Source organism: Staurois parvus, unplaced genomic scaffold (assembly GCF_062004578.1).
Source record: "Staurois parvus isolate SC_StPar_1 unplaced genomic scaffold, SC_StPar_1.0 ptg000138l, whole genome shotgun sequence".
Taxonomy (NCBI): domain Eukaryota; kingdom Metazoa; phylum Chordata; class Amphibia; order Anura; family Ranidae; genus Staurois; species Staurois parvus.
Genome location: NW_028317934.1, coordinates 2,956,899 through 2,972,781, shown reverse-complemented (window position 1 = coordinate 2,972,781; position 15,883 = coordinate 2,956,899). Strand labels below are relative to the sequence as shown.

Here is a 15,883-nt window from a genome sequence, read left to right as displayed (position 1 = left end):
TACCCCATGGCATCTTATTCGGATATGCCCACTTTAAATGTTGTTTCTTAATGTCCTATGCTGAATGCCTATTATTTTGAGATGTGGATTTGGGGGGAGAGGAAGAGTGTGTGTTAGTGTACAATACTAAGTACTATGCGCTCCCTTCTGAAATGCTGCGTATCCTTTTGTAAGTTATTTTTAGTTTGTCAAGCTTTACCATGTTTATGCGTCTTTTGTGTCTTTATGCAAAACTAAATACAGTAAACACTGTTAAAAAAAATAAAATGGCATTTCTCTACTGAACACAATGCATTTCTCAACTGATTGCTGATGTAACAGTGCACTCCACTGTTTACCAATGTACAGGGGCAGTCCACTGATCATCAATGAAAGTGTTATTAAACCCAGGACCCTGTATTCACTATATCTGGTCTCCCACAATACACACAACATGGAAATGCAATTATTCTAGTAAATATAAACTGCTAAACACCTTTCCTCATCAGCAGTATATAGCAGTCTTGTGATTTCTATCAGTGTCCGGTCATGCACTGGTTAAAGCTTGTAGGAGGAGTTTTCATTCTCTGACTATCCTATGAGGATGCATGACTCCTGATCCTGTCTGGACAGTGCTGTGCCGATCACATGCACCCTCCCCCAAAAACCATTTTCTAGCAATACACACCAAACTGAGCATGTGCAGAGTGTCTCCTAGAGCTCTGTACTATCAGTAGATGGATTGGGGACTGTGGAAGAAGGGGAGGATCAGAGAAGACAGGATCAAACAGCCTTTTTTTTCACAATGCAGAGGATTAGGTTCCAGATTGAGTATAATAAGCAGGCTTTACTGCAGACTGATTTTACTGTTGTGGGTTTAGTAACACTTTATGGATTTACTTTAACACTGAAGCAATGTAAGGGGACATTTTACACTGATTGCTAATGTGAAAAGGCTGTAAGATTTTTACTGTCTTCATGTCTAATATTATTAATAATTAAATTTCATAAATATTGCAAAAATGTTTTGTGATATTGAGCAGGGGGGTGATAACATCGAATTTGCAACGTCAAATACTCTAGGTACAACACAGTCTTTATTCTTTTCTTTGCTTTTTTATTAAATGTTCTGATCACACTAATGTACTGTGAAATGTGCAATAACCATTTTTCAGGAATTGCTTTAAAGCCTGAAAATTACTTCAAAGTGGTTTTAAAGGTTTGATTTAAAAAAAATAAGAAACAGGTTTATATTTACCTGCTTTATGCAATGGTTTTGCACAGAGCAGCCCCGAACCTCCTGTTCTGGGGTCCCCCGTCCGCCTTCCTGGCTCCCCTTCCCTTCCAAGCTTCCCACATAGTAAGCTACTTTCTATGGGGGCACTCGTGCAGGCTCAATCCTGACGTGTGACAATGTATGACACACATACAGTGCGGCTCAGCCTCAGCTCCCCCCTCACAGGCTTTGAGAGACAGAAATGGCTCCCACTGCTGCCACCACTGAGGAGAAAGAGAGCAACATTTCTGCCCTTGGGTACAGCAAAGGATCGAGATTGGGTTCAGGTAAGTATTTAGGAAGGGCTGGGGGGAGCTGATCCTAGAAGGTTTTTTTTACCTTAATGCAGAAAAACCTTTACAACCACTTTCATTCCTTCTTGGTAAAAATACAGGGAAAGCCTGGCATTAGGTACAGCTGAGCAGTTCTTTGAAACTGGAGAATCAAATAAGCAATATACTGTATAAATAAAGAACAATTAGAAGATTAGCTCATATTTAGTCCTTTGGGTCTTGAATAACGTCCTCATTATTGAAATGTAAGTGTATCAAAACCTTTTGCTAAAAAGGTTGGTAAACTACAATGTATAAATTCATGTATTGCAGTTTACTAGATGTACTGGCTGTATTTCTTTTTTTTTTTTTTTCACCTGGTGATTCAGTCTGCAAAACACTTCTTGTCCTAAAGTGACAACACTCACTCATGTACCTCTGTGGAGTAGAAGCATTGTCACAATGGATTCAGGTGTTCCAATCATCTCCATAGCCACAGGGGTATAAAATCAAGCACCTAGGCATGCAGACTGCTTCTACAAACATTTGTGAAAGATTGGGTCGCTCTCAGGAGCTCAGTGAATTCAAGCGTGGTACTGTGATAGATTGCCACCTGTGCAATAAGTCCATCTGTGAAATTTCCTTGTTACTGAATATTCCACGGTCAACTCTTAATGGTATTATAACAAAGTGGAAGCAACTGGGAACAACAGCAACTCAGCCACGAAGTGATAGGTCACGTAAAATGACAGAGCAGAGTCAGCGCATGCTGAAGCGCACAGTGCGCAGAAGTCGCCATCTGCACAGTCAATAGATAAAGACCTCCCAACTTCATGTGGCCTTCAGATTAGCACAGAAACAGTGTGTAGAGAGCTTCATAGAATGGGTTTCCATCGCCGAGCAGCTACATTCAAGCCTTACATCATCAAGTGCAATCCAAAGCGTTGGATGCAGTGGTGTAAAGCACGCCGCCACTGGACTCTAGAGCAGTGACGAATGACACTTCTCTGTCTGGCAATCCGATGGACGCGTCTGGATTTGGTGGTTGCCAGGAGAACGGTACTTGCCTGACTGCATTGTGCCAAGTGTAAAGTCGGGAGGGGGAGGGGGGGTAATGGTGTGGGGTTGGACTTGGCCCCTTAGTTCCAGTGAATGGAACTCTTAAGGCTTCAGCATACCAAGAAATTTTGGAAAATTTCATACTCCCAACTTTGTGGGAACAGTTTAGGGATGGCCCCTCCTGTTCCAACATGACTGCGCACCAGTGCACAAAGCAAGGTCCATAAAGACATGGTTGAGCGAGTTTGGGGTGGAGGAACTTGACTGGCCTGCACAGAGTCCTGACCTCAACCCGATAGAACACCTTTGGGATGAATTAGAGTGGATACTGGGAGCCAGGCCTTCTCGTCCCACATCAGTGCCTGACCTCACAAATGTGCTTCTGGAAGAATGGTTAAACATTCCCATAGACACCCTCCTAAACCTTGTGGACGGCCTTCCCAGAAGAGTTGAAGCTGTTATAGCTGCAAAGGGTGGCCAACTCAATATAGAACCCTACGGACTAAGACTGGGCTGCCATAAAAGTTCATGTGCGTGTAAAGGCAGGCATCCTAATACTTTTGGCAATATAGTGTAGGTTGCCAATGCCTGCACAATCAGCCTACATCCATAGAGTAAACCTAAGGCAGAGCTGGCCGCACATCATCATTTTGGGGCCTAAACCCACACACAGGATGTGGGTGCATGAAGGGTTAACCACCAGGAGAAAAAGCCACACAGGCTTCAAAGAACGAAAAGGTAAGTATAGGTACTGTGGGGTTTTTTTAAAGATGCTGTGCCATCAATATTAATCCCTAGGAAATACATTTTGCCTAGGGTTTAGTTGTTTTTAACTTACAAACAAATGCTTTAAAAAAAAAAAGAAGAAAATGTAGCACTCGCCCCCAGAGGGGCCGCTGAATATAGTCCAGGTCTCCCTTACTAGTTCAGAGGCTGCCCTGACCCAGATACAATTCTAAGCATGCCAATAATTGTAGGCTCAGCTTAGATAATGTCTTTTTGTAGGTTTATTGCAGAAACTTTAAATAGGGATAGAGGTGCAGGATACTCCAAGAATATTAGCGGGAATTAACAGGAGAACAACTTCAGACAGAGTCCTTGTGTAACAGTCTTTGTTGGGTGTATGAGGGAATGCCCATCTAACCTGGGAGTCTATGGAAGCAGTCCCGGCACATACAGCAACCTCTGGCACTTACATCCTCAAGCACATGCACATTGACAGTCTTTTAGAAGGGGTCCTACTCACAATGCCCATGGATAGCTGTTGCCTACTAACTTCCATGCAACATTCCTCTGTGATTCCAGGATCCCTCCTCAGGTCAGCCTCCATGAGTGATGCCCTGCTGCAAGTATCATTAATTCCGAATTTCTTCAGGCCTTCAGCCAAGCAAAGGCTGAGGCTCAACGTCAGCTCTCAGGTACACAGGCTGCATCCCAGGGGCATCAGCTTCAGGACAGGAACACTCTGAACAGGCCTCCCAATCATTTATCTTCTTCCCTGACTACCCTCTGGGTGTCCCTCCTAGGGTTTGGCTGAGAGCAGATAAATATTCATAACTTAATTGGTTGACCCTCCTACTCTATTCTCTGGAAACTTCTTCCACAGATAGGCAGGCGTAATCAGGAGCGGACTGACCATTTGGAAACTCGGGCACTGCCCGAGGGCCCGGGGTCAGTAGGGGGCCCCATGAGATGCCCCTGGTACCTTTTTCATAGGCTTTTTTGAGTTTAGGCAAGGGCACGGGCCCCATGATCCCCTATTGCCCGGGGGCCCCATGAGTTGTCAGTCCGCCCCTGGGTGTAATCAACCACCAAGCTTTGGGGGACCTGACCAAACCTAGAAAGAGATCACTACTCCACTGAGTACAGCAGAGTCCAACAACTAAATTTAGCCTAGCCAGGACAGGGCACTACAAAAAAAGCACAATAAACTTGGTACATTTTCTATAGTTATAAGTCTGTGGCCACAATGGGAGTGAAGAGGCAACTATAGCTGAGTCAAGGTCAGATCTAGGGTCCCCTGAGTCTATGAGCCTGGTAGCAGATGCAACATCACTGTAAGCAGGATAGCTAAAGGTCAATCATTGAACAAAGCTTCATAGACTTCCAGGTACGGCGTTGCATCAATGTACTAACACCAGCCAGGTGAACAGTACAACCTCACTTCTGATCTTGGGTTTCCCAGCTTTGAGACAGTCAAGGTGAATTCTCAGGCTTCAATTTACATTTCACGAAGCTCTGAAATCAATGTCTGTCACATTTCGTGTTATTTAATGGAGATTAAGTGCCAGAACAAATTTGAAGCATTTAATATATCGCTTGGATTATTTGGGTTCCACTGTAATACCAAAAAGCTTGGTGACATTTTGTTCAGGGTCACAGTGTGCAGACCTCAGTTTAATTTCCTTTTAAAGCCACGGTTCATCAAGTGGACTCTGAGTCCTAAGTCAACTGTTCTTTCAACATTTTTAAAGAGATACTACAGTTAAAATAGAAAATTAAAGCGTATCTAAACTCAAAAACAAAAATGTGATTTTTTTGCAGTTTAGCAATCCTTAATGTGGCTTAATGTCCTTAAGTGGCTGCATTAGTTTCCTTTTTATAGGCTCAGAACATTTTTCAGCAAGTACTGAACATACCTATTAATCCTTTGGTGTCCTGTGAGCTGATTAGAAAGCACAAACAGCGGTATTCTTATTTTGTAAGCTACTAACCATATAAATTCACCATGTAATGGAGATACACAAAGACAGATTCGTCTATAGCGCGTTTGTGAAGTCATTCGGCTATAGCGCAGTTGTGAAGTCATTCGGCTATAGCGCGTTTGTGAAGTCATTCGTCTATAGCGCGGTTGTGAAGTCATTCGTCTATAGCGCGGTTGTGAAGTCATTCCGCTATAACGCGGTTGTGAAGTCATTCGGCTATAGCGCGGTTGTGAAGTCATTCCGCTATAGCACGGTTGTGAAGTCATTCGGCTATAGCACGGTTGTGAAGTCATTCGTCTATAACGCGGTTGTGAAGTCATTCTGCTATAGCGCAGTTTTGAAGTCATTCGGCTATAGCGCGGTTGTGAAGTCATTCTGCTATAGCGCAGTTTTGAAGTAATTCGGCTATAACGCGGTTGTGAAGTCATTCTGCTATAGCGCAGTTTTGAAGTCATTCCGCTATAGCACGGTTGTGAAGTCATTCGGCTATAGCACGGTTGTGAAGTCATTCGTCTATAACGCGGTTGTGAAGTCATTCGGCTATAGCGCGGTTGTGAAGTCATTCGGCTATAGCGCGGTTGTGAAGTCATTCGGCTATAGCGCGGTTGTGAAGTCATTCGGCTATAACGCGGTTGTGAAGTCATTCGGCTATAGCGCGGTTGTGAAGTCATTCGGCTATAGCGCAGTTGTGAAGTCATTCGGCTATAGCGCGGTTGTGAAGTCATTCTGCTATAGCGTATTTGTGAAGTCATTCGGCTATAGCGCGGTTGTGAAGTCATTCGGCTATAGCGCAGTTGTGAAGTCATTCGTCTATAACGCGGTTGTGAAGTCATTCTGCTATAGCGCAGTTTTGAAGTCATTCTGCTATAACGCGGTTGTGAAGTCATTCGGCTATAGCGCGGTTGTGAAGTCATTCGGCTATAACGCGGTTGTGAAGTCATTCTGCTATAGCGTATTTGTGAAGTCATTCGGCTATAGTGCATTTGTGAAGTCATTCGGCTACAGCGCGGGTGTGAAGTCATTCGGCTATAACGCGGTTGTGAAGTAATTCGGCTATAGTGCATTTGTGAAGTCATTCGGCTACAGCGCGGTTGTGAAGTCATTCGGCTATAGCGCGGTTGTGAAGTCATTCGGCTATAGCGCGGTTGTGAAGTCATTCGTCTATAGCGCGGTTGTGAAGTCATTCGGCTATAGCGCGGTTGTGAAGTCATTCGGCTATAGCGCGGTTGTGAAGTCATTCGGCTACAGCGCGGTTGTGAAGTCATTCGGCTATAGCACGGTTGTGAAGTCATTCGTCTATAGCGCGGTTGTGAAGTCATTCTGCTATAGCGCAGTTTTGAAGTAATTCGGCTATAACGCGGTTGTGAAGTCATTCTGCTATAGCGCAGTTTTGAAGTCATTCCGCTATAGCACGGTTGTGAAGTCATTCGGCTATAGCACGGTTGTGAAGTCATTCGTCTATAACGCGGTTGTGAAGTCATTCGGCTATAGCGCGGTTGTGAAGTCATTCGGCTATAGCGCGGTTGTGAAGTCATTCGGCTATAGCGCGGTTGTGAAGTCATTCGGCTATAACGCGGTTGTGAAGTCATTCGGCTATAGCGCGGTTGTGAAGTCATTCGGCTATAGCGCAGTTGTGAAGTCATTCGGCTATAGCGCGGTTGTGAAGTCATTCTGCTATAGCGTATTTGTGAAGTCATTCGGCTATAGCGCGGTTGTGAAGTCATTCGGCTATAGCGCAGTTGTGAAGTCATTCGTCTATAACGCGGTTGTGAAGTCATTCTGCTATAGCGCAGTTTTGAAGTCATTCTGCTATAACGCGGTTGTGAAGTCATTCGGCTATAGCGCGGTTGTGAAGTCATTCGGCTATAACGCGGTTGTGAAGTCATTCTGCTATAGCGTATTTGTGAAGTCATTCGGCTATAGTGCATTTGTGAAGTCATTCGGCTACAGCGCGGGTGTGAAGTCATTCGGCTATAACGCGGTTGTGAAGTAATTCGGCTATAGTGCATTTGTGAAGTCATTCGGCTACAGCGCGGTTGTGAAGTCATTCGGCTATAGCGCGGTTGTGAAGTCATTCGGCTATAGCGCGGTTGTGAAGTCATTCGTCTATAGCGCGGTTGTGAAGTCATTCGGCTATAGCGCGGTTGTGAAGTCATTCGGCTATAGCGCGGTTGTGAAGTCATTCGGCTACAGCGCGGTTGTGAAGTCATTCGGCTATAGCACGGTTGTTAAGTCATTCGGCTACAACGCGGTTGTGAAGTCATTCGGCTATAGTGTGGTTGTGAAGTGGTTAAAGAGGTGGAGATCTACCTGAACAACAAGTCGAAGATCACCAGGCACAGTGTCGTCTCCTCACACCTGATTTAAACCTCTAATTGTCGTACTTTCATGTTGCAATCTTAACTATGGGGTTTTACCACCCCCAAACTTTAACTGTAAATGAACCCTAACTGTTCTGAGCCCCCTATAAGGCTGCTTTCACACTGATGTGCTGCGTTTTATCTGCACTGCGGGTGTAGCACAGTGCATCTGTGACTTTCCTGGGTTAGCTTTACCATACACTTCTATTATAACCTGCAGATGTGGTGCACTTTCTGAAAACGCACCAACACTCCTGCATTCAGGAGTTTTGGTTTGCTTTCAGAAAGTGCACCAAATCCTCAGGATATAATAAAAGTCTGTAGCTAAGCACAGCAAACCTGCCGGAACGTTGCAGGTACACTGCAGGTACACTGCACTGCACTGCACTGCACCCGTGGTGTGGGTAAACCGTAGCACATCAGTGTGAAAGCAGCCTTATACTATTATGTCCAGTGTATTGCTTCACACTGACCTGAAGATCTCTTTTCTGCTGCTGGCACCACTCTGGAGACTGCTAGCTGCTTCCTACTACAGCTCCAACTTTATAAATAGTGCACCCTCTGCACTGCACTCTGTTTGATGCTGTGGGATGGCGGGTCAGCAGGCCCAGACCAAGATCTATCAGTCACCTGGCTGAGATCTACTGGTTGCAGACCCCCGCTTTAAATGGTTGTTAACCAGTTGCCGCCCGGCCTATAATCATATGACGAGTTCGTCCCTCCGGGAGGGCGTCATATGAAGTCCTACCCAGATCGCATATTGCGTGTGCCTGCAAGGCCACGCTGTGGCGAGATCTGTCACTGGCCATGTACCTCGGACATGGCCGATGACAGATCTTTGTACCGGCCCCGTTGCCAGTACCATGTGACCTGCTGTGACCAATCACAGCAGGTCACATGACAGTTGTATACAATGGATGGCTTCCTTTCATGCCATCCATAGTATACAAGTGTGTCTAGCTGTGAATGGTCACAGCGATCACATACACAGGCTGGGCCAATCACAGCCCATCTGTGTCATGTGATTAGCCGTGGCCAGTCACAGCTAATCACAACACCACCACAACAGTTATATAATGCCGCTGTATTGCACTGGTGACAGTATGTAAAAAAAAATTGTGAAATTGTGAATTTTTTTAATTTCTTCATTTTCCAAAAAAGTTATGACAAAAAAATTACAACTTCAAAAAACTCGCTATGCCTCTTATGAAGTATGTCGGACTGTCTACTTTGCAAAAAGGGGTCATTTGGGGGATATCTGTACTGTTCTGACATTTTTGGCCTTCAAGAAATTAGATTGGCCGTCAGTACTTCAGGATTGATCAATTTTCAGATCTATACCATAGTTTGTGAACTCTATAACTTTCCTACAAACTAAATAATACATCCTAATTTGGGTTATTTTCACCAAAGACATGTAGCAGAATACATTTTGGCTTAAATTCATGAAGAACAATTATTTATTTGCACACTTTTATAGCAGAAACACAGAAAACCGTGTTTTTTTCCCCAAAATTTTCATTCTTTTTTTGTTAATTTAGAAAAAAATAAAAACCCCAGTGGTGATTAAATGTCATCAAAAGAAAGCTCTAGTTGTGTGAACAAAATTATAAAATTTTAGTTTGGGTACAGTGTTGCATGACCGGGCAATTGTCATTCGAAGTGTAAGAGCGCTGAAACCTGAAAATTGGCCTGGGCAGGAAGGGGGTGAAAGTGCTCAGTATTGAAGTGGTTATCAGGACAGAAATATTTTTGAAACACATGCCTACTTTGTAATGGAAAAAACTAATAAAAGATGTAATAAAAAAAAGAAATATTTTTGAAAGTGCAAGTTTCAAGACTTCTTTCCTTTCAGAAAATTTTCGATTCCCTACATAGTGAGTCACTGACTGGGAACAAGAAAGTGCATAGTGGTTGTGCCAACATTTGATCAAAACCTAATCCTTCAATTAATGAAGATTTATATAGGTGTGCAAATACATACATGCTTTCAGATGCATGCAGCTTGCATTTAACATGCATTCACAATGCTTTTGACCTGTGTTTGATTTCTTTCTGAACTGTCTTGAGTTACGTTTGAGCTCCTATTGGCTTATCTAGTGTGAAATTCAGCTTTGATTGCAGATAAATGCTCATGGACACAAATATTGGAGCTTGCACTTTCAAAAACATAATAGCAAAGGCTATTCTGTTCTAGAAATCCAACAGACCCAACAGTCATGACATGCATGCTGCTGATTCTGTGTAATTGAATCACTAATTGAAAGGGGCATGTTCAAAATAATAGCAGTGTGGAGTTCTATTAGTGAGGTCATTCATTCTTTGAAAAACAGGTGGCAATTATTGCCCTTATTTAAGGAAGGCAGCAAATGTTGTACATGCTGGTTACAGTGCATTTCTCTCTGAAATTCTGAGAAAAATGGGTCGTTCCAGACATTGTTCAGAAGAACAGCGTACCTTGATTAAAAAGTTGATTGGAGAGGGGAAAAATATAAAGAAGTGCAGAAAATGATAGGCTGCTCAGCTAAAATGATCGCAAATGCTTTAAAATGGCAACCAAAACCTGAAAGACGTGGAACAAAGCGAAAAACTACCATTCGAATGGATAGAAGAATAGCCAAAATGGCAAGGACTCAGCCAACAATCAGCTCCAGGAAGATCAAAGAAGGTGTAAAGTTCCCTGTGAGTACTGTTACAATTAGAAGACGCCTATGTGAAGCCAAGCTATCTGCAAGAAGCCCCACTGTTGAAAAACAGACATGTGCCGAAGAGGTTACAATTTGCCAAAGAGCACATTGACTGGCCTAAAGAGAAATGGCGCAACATTTTGTGGACTGATGAAAGTAAGATTGTTCTTTTTGGGTCTAGTGGCCGGAGACAGTTTGTCAGACGACCCCCAAACACTGAATTCAAGCCACAGTACACTGTGAAGACAGTGAAGCATGGTGGTGCAAGCATCATGATATGGGGATGTTTCTCATACTACGGCGTTGGGCCTATTTATCGCATACCAGGGATCATGGATCAGTTTGAATACATCAGAATACATGAAGAGGTCATGCTGCCTTATGCTGAAGAGGAAATGCCCTTGATATGGGTGTTCCAACAAGACATCGACCCCAAACACACCAGTAAACGTGCAACATCTTGGTTCCAGACCAACAAGATTGACGTTATGGAGTGGCCAGCCCAATCCCCGGATCTTAATCCAATAGAAAACTTGTGGGGTGACATCAAAAATGCAGCTTCTGAGGCAAAACCAAGAAATAGAGAAGAACTGTGGAAAGTAGTCCAATCATCCTGGGCTGGAATATCTGTTCACAGGTGCCAGAAGTTGGGTGACTCCATGCAACACAGATGTACAGCAGTTCTCAGAAACAGTGCTTATACAACTAAATATTCATTAAGTGATTCAAAGGAAAGCAAAATCTTTAAACATTTTTCAGTTTATATAGTGAATGTTTGAGTTTGTAAAGAAGAATACAAACACTGCTATTTTTTTGAACAGTCTAATATTCACTTTTCTTCAATTTTTTTAGAGGAACAATACAAATTTGATATATTTTTCTTCATGTTTTGATTTGGAATAGAATGTGTAGTGTTCCCAATGCATTTGTGTTTATGGAAATAAAAGCTACTAGAAGTATTTTGAGCTTTATTCACTTTTTTCAACACACTGCTATTATTTTGAACACAACTGTACATAAAGACTAGTCGGAAAATCTGTGCCTTACCTTACCCTCAAATCCTCGCCCTCCCAGCACAAATCCTTACCCCAAATCTCATGAAGTATGCTTAGTATTCCAAGTATATAAATACCAATAAACCCCCTAGTGCAAAATAATGAAATAATGACAATCAAATACAGTGTACCCTTCCGTTATTAACAAACTTCCCCAAAACGCATATAGACTTAAACCCCAAAAAGTGTGATAATCTTATGAAGTATGCTTAGTATCCCAAGTATAAATACAAATATGATAAGTGCTCTGAACAAAAACAAAAACCACACAAGTCCCAAAATAATAAAACAGTCCTTCAAAATATAAAAGTCATTCAAAATCTCAAAATCAACCTCCAGGTGAAGACAGCCTCCAAAGTGATTTCTGAAACCAAAAAAACCTAAAAAAAAAGAAAGGAAAACGCACCTAGTGTATTATCCTTAACAACTTGAATTATTCATTCCATAACGCATGTACTGATATATAATAATAAGTTCCTCCAGAGGGATCTTCACAGCCGCAGTATTATACTCCTCTCCACATCAGTCTCCAAACGGTGTCCACCATAAATGAAACCACAATAGTGTAATTCCATAAAAACTTAAACAGAATATACTTTATTCATGTGCTTACATATATCTTCATCTTTAACCTCCCTAGCGGTATGATTATTTCCGATTTTTGGTGCTGAAAGCGGTACCATTTTTTTGCATGGAAATATGTAGTTTTTTATTGTAGGCTGTAATTTTTAGGAATAACTGAAATCTGTCCGAACAAGAGTCTAGTAAACATCCCGGGTAGGATAAAACTTGAAACACAAAATCATAAATTATAATTTAATAAATAATCATAAAAAATAATAATATAACAATAATATATTTAATTCAATAATATAATCAAACCAAAAACACTGAAAATTGAAATACAGAGGCAAATTTGCACATCGCTGAGCAAAGTCGCAAAATCGTTTTCAGTGTCTGATGACGAATTTCCCCACGAATCATTATCACTCAATTCTGCAAGTGGTTCTGATTTACTATCGCTGTTCTCTAGCTGATCTAAAACTGCTTTTGACATAAAGGGACGCTTTTTGGACGCCATGGACTTTTCTAAGTTTCCAGGCAGAAAGAACAGACAAAATGCAGGCAGGGCACAGGACAAAGCAGTAGGGACAAAATATATGTGAAATGCATTGAAACAGCAATGTTTTACTATATAATAATCATTTTTTAAAAAATGACATTTTTAAAAAATTTCAAATTTGCCGTTTTTAAATTTGCGCCGGTTCCGGCGCCCGTACATCCCGACGTCACAGGGACCAGAACACGGAAGCCGGATGCCGGCATCGGCCAGAGGAGATGGCCGGGGACGCTGCAGGGGACGCATCGCGGGAGCGAAGGACAAGGTAAGCGCTGCAGGGACCCCCTGAGCAACGCCGCATGGTAAGCCCGAGTGTAGCTCGGGGTTACCGCTCTTGGTACTCAAATTTTACCCCGAGCTACACTCGGGAATACCGCTAAGGAGGTTAAAATTGCCATCATACAAGAAATCAGCCCAGCCAAATCTCGCCTTCTAGCACAAATCCCCTCCCCTTCTTTTAGGACAAATTTGGCAAATGTGACAATGGAATCCCAGGAGGCAGCGGGGGGAGTGAAACTTCATTTTTTCCTAGGTGAGAATAGTGGCAGCAGCAAAACCTATTAAACAATGGAAGTAAAAAAAAAGCTATGGCTTAGTTGCTAGCACCCCTGTATTGCAGCACTGGTTTCCTTGGTTTGAATCCCAACCTGGACACTACTTGCATGGAGTTTACATGTTCCCCTTGTGCTTACATAAGATTCCTCCAGGTACTCCAGGTTTCCTCCCACACTACAAAGACATGTCTGTAGGTTAATTGGCTCCTGTCTAAATTGGCCCTATGATGCATGCATGTGAGATATGGACCCTAGATTGTAAGTTCTTGCAGGGCAGAGACAGTACAATATGTACAGTGCTGTCTAAAAATTGTTGACGCTATATAAAAATCTGTGTTAAATAGAAAAAAAAGAAAAGGAAACAAAGCTCAGCTTTTGTGAAAAGTTTAATTTTCAATTGCAAGTCTGTCTAATTTACAAATTGTAATGTAATTGTAAGGTTGGAAGTCAGAACAAGGAATAATAAAATAACATCTCAGTAGCATTATATCTTTATTGTATCCCCAGTTGGTAAATCCTGCAGAACATAATGAAAAAAAATATAAGCTGTTTTGAAACAAAAGCCTTTCAAGGATGAATAGATCCTGGCTTTTCAATGCCAGGGAGCCAGCAGGCTTATTGTGATAGGGTTCTCTACAAGGTGACAAGATAGACTTTCTAAGCCTTTGGCTATTTCAAGCTTCCATCTGTTGCTCTTTTTATATTCTATTTTTCCAGGTGTCTGACTGTTCTCTAGGTAGATCATTCTTGGGTTTCGGCGTGTCTGGTCAACATGAACCGAGAGTCTGCTTTTGAAAATCCAGTCCTTACACCTGCCTGATTTATATTATGCTTTCAGCTATAGCTTGAAGATTTCTTTTTTTTTCTGCTGAGTTTGGCTTTTCTTGGGTTCTAAGTTTCCGACTCTCAGTTTGCACTGCGGCATATCAATGTAGAAAGTTTTGTGAGAGTTGCTCAAGTTTTTTCTGTTGACTTTAGAAGTGTGGCTTAGCTTTTGAGAAAATGCTTTCTCTATGAATGGTAAGGTGTCCTCATGGCAAATTTGAGGGCCTTTGTACTGTAGGAGTACAGGATGGACTTTCGGGGTCCTCAAGCGATCACTTTTTGTCATGCTCTTTTTCATTGTATAGGATGCGCAGACCCCATTATGGACTGTTTTCTTTCCAGCTTCAATGTTCTTCATACCATTTTGGCACTTGTTTTTTAGCGTTAATGCATTTAAGTCATTTATTTGCAAATTATAACTTGTGCAAAGCCTCCATTGCTGGATCTTGTTGACTGTAATGAAGTTTGAGTAGGAATGATCAGGATGTTGGCTTTGTACAACTGCCCCAATCCTTTTCTTAAGAAAACTTGTCATGGGTGTCACACATGGAGCAGCTGGTGGATCCCAGTCTTTTTGGAGTCTTTCAAAAACATTTTTTTGTGCTTTGTGGTACCACCATGGATCTTTCATAACTGGGGAGCATAAGAACCTGCAAATTAAATTGATATTGTATTAAATCCATAAATCAGTTGGTGCTAAATTTTAATCCTTAAAACCCAACCCAGTACTCTTATATAACATCAAATACATGATAAGTAATGTGTACATTTGACACTTCTAAATATTCTGAACCTGTAATATTTGATCTGAGAGCGATCCTGTAACTCCTGTGTACAGACAGTAGGAAGAGAGCACAGTCTGCACCTCCTCCCAGCTCTCTCCTCTTCCTCTCTGCTATGTGTACTCTTGCTGGAAAAACTGAAAGCGGTGCGGTCCACCTGCCCATGCCCTACCAACTGATGATATCACTGGTTGTTAAGGACAGGTCAGGTGGCCCCCACAGCTTTCTGTTTCCAGCAAGAGTACACATAGCAGGGAGAGCGCTGGGAGGAGATGCGGGCGGCGCTCTCTTCTACTCCCTGCTGCTATGTGTACACAGGAATTGCAAGATCACTCTCAGAGCAGAGAGTACAGGGCTTGATGACCTCCCCTAACTTGGCAGAAATATTGTGGGTAGTGGGAGGTAATCGAACCTTGTTGTGTGATGAGAGGGATTTGGAGAGGGGAAGGGAACATAATTTGTACTAGGGGAGGGAGGATTTGGGGAGGGGGATTTACAACCTACAGACCACTTACAGTAACTGTGCCTTACGAACTATAATTTAAGGCATGCCATGCGGAAACGTGTGCAAAATTGCATGTTTTCCAGCACCGCACAAAACTGCACTGCCTTTTGCAAGTGTGGGTGGATGCCATTAATGCCTCACATATCTAGCATTCAGTGGATATAAAAAGTCTACACACTTCTGTTAAAATGTCAGGTTTCTGTGATGTAAAAAAATGAGACAAAGATAAATAATTTCAGAACTTTTTCCACCTTTAATGTGACCTATAAACTGTACAACTCAATTGAAAAACAAACTGAAATCTTTAGGGGGAAGTAAACATAAAAAACTAAAATAATGTGGTTGAATAAGTGTGCACACCCTCTTATAACTGGGGATGTAGCTGTGTTCAGAATTAAGTGATCATATTCAAACTCATGTTAAATAGGAGTCAGTACACACCTGTCATCATTTAAAGTGCCTCTGATTAACCCCAAATAAGGTTCAGCTGTTCTAGTAGGTCTTTCCTGACATTTTCTTAGTCGCATTCTACAGCAAAAGCCATGGTCCGCAGAGAGCTTCCAAAGCATCAGAAGGATCTCATTGTTAAAAGGTATAAGTCAGTAGAAGGGTACAAAAGAATTCCCAAGGCATTAGATATACCATGGAACACAGGGAAGACAGTCATCATCAAGTGAAGAAAATATGGCACAACAGTGACATTA

General features: G+C 42.2%; 1 protein-coding gene across 1 annotated transcript; it reads right to left on the bottom strand.

Annotated features, from left to right (window-relative positions):
* Positions 1 to 13,435: 13,435 nt before the first annotated feature.
* Positions 13,436 to 14,537, bottom strand: LOC149465267 (uncharacterized). The gene has a single exon (XM_089673495.1). It carries the CDS (start codon positions 14,521 to 14,523, stop codon positions 13,906 to 13,908), a length of 618 nt encoding a protein of 205 aa, XP_089529621.1. The 5' UTR covers positions 14,524 to 14,537; the 3' UTR covers positions 13,436 to 13,905.
* Positions 14,538 to 15,883: the final 1,346 nt, after the last annotated feature.

Coding starts and splice junctions, on each gene's coding strand:
- LOC149465267 (XM_089673495.1), bottom strand. CDS start 14,523: ATGAAAGATCCATGGTGGTACCACAAAGCACAAAAAAATGTTTTTGAA.